The sequence below is a fragment of the Sinocyclocheilus rhinocerous genome, unplaced genomic scaffold (genome assembly GCF_001515625.1).
Source record: "Sinocyclocheilus rhinocerous isolate Xijiao unplaced genomic scaffold, SAMN03320098_v1.1 scaffold306, whole genome shotgun sequence".
In the NCBI taxonomy this organism is placed as follows: domain Eukaryota; kingdom Metazoa; phylum Chordata; class Actinopteri; order Cypriniformes; family Cyprinidae; genus Sinocyclocheilus; species Sinocyclocheilus rhinocerous.
The window spans coordinates 607,098-615,648 of record NW_015662161.1 but is presented as its reverse complement, the minus strand read 5'-3'; the positions used below and the strand labels follow the sequence as shown (position 1 = coordinate 615,648).

Here is an 8,551-nt window from a genome sequence, read left to right as displayed (position 1 = left end):
GACAAACGGGAAGCATCACCATTCAAGTCAGCAGGAAGAGCCAAAGCTAGTCCACAGTTTACTAAATGGTGGCAACCTCTTTAAGTTATTCTTGACTGTGTTGGATTGACTGCTTTGATGCGTTGCAATACGGTAGGGCATTGTTTTGATGCTTACCTCTGAAAAAATAATATTTTGTTTTTATTTATTTATTTCATTTATATATATTTTTTTTCTTCTTCTTTTTTTTTCTTGCCCCCCCCTGACTCAAGAGTCAAATGTCACCCATGACTGTCTCTCATTTTAAGTATAAAGTGAGACACATTTCTATATCAAGTCTACGTGAATGAGAACGTGGAGGACTAAGAATAACATTTGTCTGCTCCATCGCTTAGACGAGCGAGTCCTCTGGGAGACATTTGTATCAGTGATGTGTCTCTCACACTTAGCGGCTTGGATACAAAACATGTTTCAACATTAACAATCTGCTCTGCCGTTATCACAGTGGGAAACATAAGAAAACTCTCAGATGTGATAACTCGTGAGACACACCTAGAGTCACTTACTTTCGATTTTCATGCTAAAATGCCTTTCTGTCTTCTAATTTTGACCTTTCGTGCTCAATTTGTCAGTAAAGCATCTCTAGTACATACAAAAAAGATTTTTATATTTAAAATAGTTTTTCTAAATCCTAAATAAACACAAGCCTGGGTTATGATGTTTCATGTTACACTGTGCATATTGTACCCTGAGAGATAAATTAATCATGGACAATCAGATTTCAAGACATCACACTGTACATTTGTCAACCCTGGGGTTTATGTTCATATTTGCATATTAATCAGATCACAACATTGATTGAACGGGTTCTGCTTGTCGGTCTGTGAAGATAACGTCACGTACATAGGTCAGCTAGATCTAGATTCTAGATTCAAGTGTTTGCCTTCACCATCTGACATTTTAATTTTGTCTGTGTGAATATTTTTGAGACAAAACAAAGCTCATGAATATTTAATAGTGTCGACATTAAAATTCTAATTTCTGTATACAAAATTTCTTTGCAACAAAAAGGGTAAGATGTCACACTTCTGGTTTTAATCAAAGTGAAAATTAAGAAAAATAATGTCTGCACACTGAAATTACAGCTAAAAAAAAAAGAATACCCAAACCGCTCAACGTTTCGACCAAGCAGTTCTTCATCAGGCATAATATGTACTTTTTATTTATTTATTTACACACCTTTTTGCAATTTTTAATAAATTATAAAATACAACAAGTAAAAAATAAATAATACATTTAAAGTCAGCATACAGTGGAAACTGCAATTGTCTTTTCTTGCCTATAGTGATATAAATCTGAAAGAATGTCTTAAGAAACCCATTAACCCATAACATTAGAGCATCTACATTAGAGAAATTTTGGACTTCTATCATCTCATTCGTCGACTGATTGACGAATCCTTTATTACGGAGCCCCGCACATGGCATGCAGGAAAAAAATAGTAGGCTAAATCGTGCGCACGATTTACTATTCCGTTCCCTCGATTTATAAATTGTGCGCACGATTTACTAATTCATCCCTCGATTTGCTAAGTCGTGCACACGATTTATAAATCGAGAGAATGAAGTAGTCAATTGTGCGCACGATTTAGCAAATCGAGGGAACGAAACAGTAATCGTGTGCATGTTTTAGTACATCGAGGGAACGAATTAGTAAATCGTGCGCACAATTTATTGATTTTTTCTTGCATGTCATGTGCGGGGCTCCGTACTTTTATAATTATTAAAAGACTTAACAGATTTTGTCTGTCCTGTTCATATCAATACTAAAAAGGCAAACAATTAGGTCTAAAGTAGGAAAAAAAAAAGTTAAAGTTAAATATTATCTTGTTATATGAGTGTGACTGAAAACTACATTTCTTTACCGTGTTACTGTACATCTTTTGTGTGGTAGTTGCTGACACTTTGCAAAGTTTGCATAGTCATAATCGCTTCATATGTAGTTTTAAAATCATACACACACACACACACACACACACACAAAAGAATTGTTCATTTTGATTTCATTGTGACTTGTCACTGCACACCTGGGACTTTGAAGTTTGTATTCTTTGAATTCAAATCAAGAAGCCAATCGGTGATGTTTAGATCCTCTATTGGCCACACCTGTTTTTAATCGCACAAATTTATCACACGAGTTCATCAAACTTCACAAACTTTAAAAACTTCAAAAACACAACTTAAAAACTTTGCAACTGCAAGTTATAAAGTCAGAATGTGAGATATAAAGTCGCAATTGCGTGTTAAGGTATACAAATTATTTTACGTAAAGATACAGATGTTTTTCTCAGAATTGCTCGTTTATATCTCGCAATTCTGACTTTATACAATAGCTTGTTATAAATGTGAGCTATAAACTTGCAATTCTGTCATTTTTTCTCGGAATTGGACTTTATTACTCACAACTGCAAGTTTATATCTCAATATTCTCAGAAAAGAAGTCAGAATTTCATGAAAAAAGTCAAAATTGCGAGACATAAACATAAACTCGGTCAGAAATGCAAGTTTATTTCTCAATTTTGAAAAAATAAGTCAGAAATGCAAGATATAGGCTAAACTTGCAATTGCTATTACTTAGATCAGTATTTTGTCCTCAGAATTGGACTTTATAACTCACAATTGCAAGTTTATATCTCAATATTTTGAGAAAATAAGTCAAAAATGTGAGATATAAACTCTGAAAAAAAAAATCTGAATTGCAAGTATATCATGCAATTGAATTGTGAGTAAATCACGCAATTCTGAGAAAAGAAGTCACAATTACTTTTTTATTTTTTATTCAGTGGCAGAAGTGGGTTTCCATAGGTCTCCCATGTTCATATGGGTAGGAATAAAAGTCGATGGAGTGAAAAGTGTACTTTATGATTGGTTTACCCTATACACTGGTAGCATTTGCCTTCACTTTACCATATTTGACAATTGCTAAATACTCACACCTCCTATAAAAGACACAGTCTCAGGATGTGTAGTGAAATGACACGTTTTAAAATGGTTAGATGACCTCGGTATACTCCAGAGACATGTGACGTAACCACCAGATTAGGATGTAGATACATTTCTTGGAATGGATCTAAGCAAGGAGATAAGCGCATTCGACCAAACAGTCTGTATTTAGTGAAGCTTATAAAAGCATTTTCGGATAAGATCATTTTTATAGTACCAAAAAAAAAAAAGTTTCACTGTGCATATTTTTCATGATCTGCTTGACAAAGTGTTTACGCTATGTAAAGCATCAAGAACGGGCCATGTAATTGTGTGTGATACTCATTTACATGCCATTAGTGCTCTAATGCTACGTGTGTAATATTCATAATAGAGCAGTAAGCCTACAGTCGAGTGTGACATTTCCACACAGGCGCTATCATTTTCACTGGTGTGTGGAGAGGTAATTAAAAAGATGGTGTTGATTGACCTACTCAACTGTCCTTAGTTGTGTGGCTTAGTTAGCATGCAAAAACCGGCAGCTCTCATTGGGTCCTGAGGATCACATGACAAGACCGCAACCAAAACATGCAAGTCACGATTTGTAATTCTCAAGCTCCTGTCTTCAGGCAGCCTGCTTGATCTTATCCAGCCTGTCACACACTGTGGACTGTGACACAAGGCAAAGCCAGGTTATTCGACTGCCCCCCGCCTGCTGGAGTATACAGAGAAAGTCAATATGCTTCTCTTCATGAAAGGAAACATATCCACAGGCCCCTGTCCTTTTAAAAGTCACTCTATTCTGGGCCAGCCACCTATGGATGATTAATTAAGGTCACTGTACTGCCTCACAGCCCCGCCAAACACAGCAAGGGATTACAAGACGAAAAACCTGGTGTGATATTTTATACGGTGACAGTCTGTAGATCAGGAAGTCAATGGATAGTCTAACCTTCTAATTAGCTAAGCATCACTGCATATTAACCGACTATTATTTAGGGAACACAATCGTTTTAATAACAAGTTAATTTTTCAGAGCCACGGTGTTTACACCTTTCTGAAATCAGCCTTTGATTTGACTTACTTATAGTTGGAGAAAGTATCTATCATTAAAAAATTACACTTCACACTGTAAAACATGATTTTTGCGAAGTTGTAAATAGATTATTATCACTTATTTTCTGACTGTTATCATCCATAAGTTTTGTATTTCATAGTGCTTGATTCTACTTTGCTGTATGCTGCCGTCTATATATATATATATATATATATATATATATAAATGAAACTTATTATTATTAATAATATAGAAATAATAAACTTTATTTTGTATAGCGCCTTTAAAAATACCATCTCAACGCGTTATTAAAATTATTATTGGAGTATTTTTTACAAGAAAATATGGTAACACTTTAAATTTTTCCTGTACAAAAGTGTGTTTTCAGTGTGGATGGAAGACCAAATTGTAGAGGAAAAGATGCGTTTTAAATTATTAGTGCAGATGTAGCCTAAGTATCATTAACAAACAGTTATTTGTATTGATAAGATGAAGCCAGTGAAGGTGGCTTGAGCTGAAGTCAGTGAGTATGTTTACATGGACAACAATAATCCGATTTTAACACGATTAAGACAACACTCTGATTAAGAATCTACCATGTAAACAGAGATTTTTGATGACCTTAATCCGGCTAAAGTCATATTCGAAGTAAACAGAAATCGAATTAAGACATGTGGAGTATTCCTATTTTAGTCGCATTACTGAAGTGCAGTATAGAGTGCATGAGTGCTCATTGTTTCTTGTCTTTGTGATGAATGAGGTTATAAAAGCAACAAAGAGCTGATGTTAAAGATGTCATTTTACTCTGCAAGATTTGCATACACGCAATACACTCACCTGTGTTTTGCCTGACTACAACAAAGATCTATGAATTTTTCCTGTGCATTTCAAATCAGACTGACAATATAATTCAGTGTATAATTCAATTATATAAGTGTAGATGTACTAGTAATAAAGGATGTCTAAGTCACATTATTAAAAGGATAGTATGAATTCTGTATGCCGATTGGTAAATATACACTCTTAAAAATAAAGGTGCTTCACGATGCCATAGAAGAACCTTTTTGTCTAAATGGTTCCATAAAGAACCTTTAACATCTGAAGAACCTTTCTCTTTGACAAACGGTTCTTTGTGGCTAAAGAAGGTTCTTCAGATTATAAAAAGGTAAGAAAGAGATGGTTCTTTAAAGAACCTTTGACTGAATGGTTCTTTGAGGAACCAAAAATGGTTCTTCTATGGCATCGCTGTGAAGAACCTTTTAAGCACCTTTATTTTTAAGAGTACACTGAAAAAAGTACAACTTTAGAAAATAATTTTTGTAGTGATATCAGCTGCACTAAAATACAATCTGTATTTACAATGTATCAAAACCTATTTTTATGCCTTATTGCTTAAATCAAAATAACATTTGATAAATATTATATATTTAAATTTGAATCTTGATATTGGACCAAACTTTCGCACAGCTTTATCCACAAAAATGATTACTTGCGAAACACAACAGGGATCAAAATCAGGGGGGACTGATTGAGCTGTCTGCTGATTGTCACTGCCTCGGTCATTAATTATTCAGCACAATCTGCTCGTGCTGACAGACTGTCACCGGACAGAGCGGGACTTCAGAATATCCACAGCTCTGTTGGCCCAACATCCAAAGCTTGTTAAAAGAGCCCGTTTTTGTTGTTGAAGCCAAAGCTATCAGAACTATTTAATGCAATATACCAAAGCAAACTAAACTGCAGTTGGTTATGTAAACATTATTTAGTCTTACTCTGTAAAACAATTCCAGAAAGAGGCTGTGGTTCTGAGTAAAACTAAGTCTTTATAACATAACCACTAATCTAGATGATTTTACAGTAAGTACCTTCGAGAGTCATAACCTTCTGCAGTCAGCTCTAGTAGGCCGTGACCCTGCAAAGCATGAGCGATTTGTCTAGACAGTTTCAATGACGAAAAGTGAACACATCATCCATTAAGCAAGTATGCTATTCCCTACAGGCACAAAGATATCATGCTCTCATATATACAGTATATCATATAACACATATATATTATATGTATGCATACACACACACACACACATATAAATATAAATATATAGAGGGAGAGACACTTTGACCTGACTATGTTTTGCTTGGGTGTTTTTTCTTTAATTGCTAATGTGACCTTTTTACACCACAGACTGGACAAAATTAAGCATTGCTGCATGCTATGAAGCACTGCCAAGAGCATGCCAAACCAACAGGTGGCGATATAATCTCAACCGTAAAGCCATGTTGGCCAATCAGAAGCCTGAAAAAGTCTCCAGTAGGCGGAGATAACAGCGCAGGCGCCGACGTCACAAGCCAAAAACGTTGGTTTCGCTGTCTACACGATAACACTGCAAGCGGAGTTTTTGAAAATCTTTACCCTGGCAGGCGTTTTCAAAAATGTTCGGTTTCAGTGAACTGGTGCTGCGTTTGTGTGTGGACGAACGGCCTAACCGCGTAGAAAAAGCTGCGGTTTTAAAAATAACCGCGTTCGTGTGGACAGGGCCTAATTGTGTACTTAAATTTTACATCTGAATTACATTTTTGGTTGATTGTAATCCATTACATAGCTTTCTATCAAAGTTATCTGACATTATCAAGATGAATTTGTTCTGACACAGTTTAACTCTGAGTTATTGTCATATTTTATTACCGTTTTCTAAACTATAGGCGAATAAACTGTGATATAATGTGAGAAATGTCTTAATAAATTTTGGTTTGACTGTGTATGTATATTCGTTCAAAAATTCATATAAATATGTTAGTCAATTTGACAAGAACAAAACATGGCTTCTCATAAAAAGCTAACTTATTTAAGAAAACCTAACAATTTCGACACAGGGTCACAAAGGTTTACAGGGGTCATCTTTGATTCATGCTGGATTTTCTCAACACGTGACAACAAAATGGCTTCCTGCATTTTGGTTACGCCACACTGTCTTTTGGCGGACAGAAGTTTTTCAAATGTTAATATTTTAAAACAACATTGGTTTACTGCATAATTTAAAAGAAATAAAAGATTATCCCAATATTTTTAATGGTAGTTATTTTTAAACACATGTACATTCAGCCCCAGAATTGTCTAATATTTGAAACGAATTTTAGCAACACCTGATAGCATAGCACATGTTGTTTGAAGGCGACGATTTGTGACGCATCATCAGCTGTGACGTCATTCTTCTCTTCGAAGGTCAAATCAGTGAAAATAACATGTGGCAGACGCAGCGTAGAAACAACACAGATTACGTGTTATGTGTTCCGCGCCAAGCACCCATGGTCACTGTTTGTGTTGCCTTCTTTCAAAGAACTAAACCGAACCGTAACAGTTGTGTTACAGTTTAAAACCCTGCTTTAGTAAAAAAAAAAAAAAAACGCTCAGTGCGCTACACGACCAACTCTGACTTTCCAAATCCAAAAAAGAATAATCCCTTTTAAACTATACGACATGCAGCAACAACTTTTACTTCTACTTTATTCCTCGTTAAAAGGAAAAAAAACGTATACTCAAATAACAAAAGCACAGTCAGCGCGTAAAGAAATGAAAAGCGCGACTCTTACGTCTTCATCCTCGCAGGCGTTTCTCTTGCGGTACTGGACCGGGGGTCGGGATGAGGGGTGATGAGGACTCTTCCCAGCCTTATTCTCCTCCTCGGGAACCTGTCCACCCAGGAGATGACTGGCTTCAGGTGGATGGGGAAAAGATTTGTTGGTGCTAATCTTCCCAGTGAATCTCTGGTAAAGCGAAGCCATGAGTCCGGTGAAACCACTAAAGCATCTCAAAGCGCGGAATCTCTCCTCAGCTGCTCTTCTCGGATGTTCTTTATTTTAATGTCCCTCTCCCGCAGAAGGTAAACGCTCTCCTTCTTGAATAGCCCAGAGCCTGATGTCCTCCGAAGGAAGGCAGTAAGACGAAGCCTGTAATTGAAATGAATCTCTAATGCGCTCCGTTGGAGTAATTTCTCTGTTTTATGGCTTTGACTGGAGCCTGCGCGGCACCAGAGAAAGTCTGCTCTGCATTCAAAGCACGTTGTTTCCTCTATAGCCCGCCTGCAGAAAAGCGTCTCCACAGCAGCCTGTATTAAACTGCACTCTGTCACCGGATTTAACAAACAGAGCTTACATCTCACTGCATTTCAGGAATGAGGCGAGTGATGGAAAGACAGCAGTGTGAGCTTTACGCAGAGCAGTGTGTGTGTGTGTGTGTGTGTGTGTGGATGAGACGCGTTCTGCATGAGAAGTGACCACTGACAGGATATTTATCTGAAGAACACACACACACTCACACACCACGCACAGCAATCTCACATTCATTAAAATAAAGAGCAATTAAACCGACCGAAACTTAGACTATGTATCATCCCATCAACTGATGGATTTTTACAAATGTTTAGTATTAAGCAATAACCTTTCTCTTTTACTTCTAAACAATGCTGGAAAGGTCATATGCGCAGAGGGGTGATGAGGACTCTTCCCAGCCTTATTCTCCTCCTCGGGAACCTGTCCA

The 8,551-nt window shown here is 36.6% G+C and overlaps 1 protein-coding gene across 1 annotated transcript in view; it reads right to left on the bottom strand.

Moving 5' to 3' along the window:
* LOC107727490 (dipeptidyl aminopeptidase-like protein 6) overlaps positions 1-8,242 on the bottom strand; it is a 114,983-nt gene extending 106,741 nt beyond the window's left edge. The window contains exon 1 of the mRNA XM_016537363.1: positions 7,606-8,242. Within this exon, the coding sequence (XP_016392849.1) occupies positions 7,606-7,797 (192 nt within the window). The 5' untranslated portion in view covers positions 7,798-8,242. The remainder of the gene's footprint in view (positions 1-7,605) is intronic.
* Between the last annotated feature and the right edge of the window lie 309 nt (positions 8,243-8,551).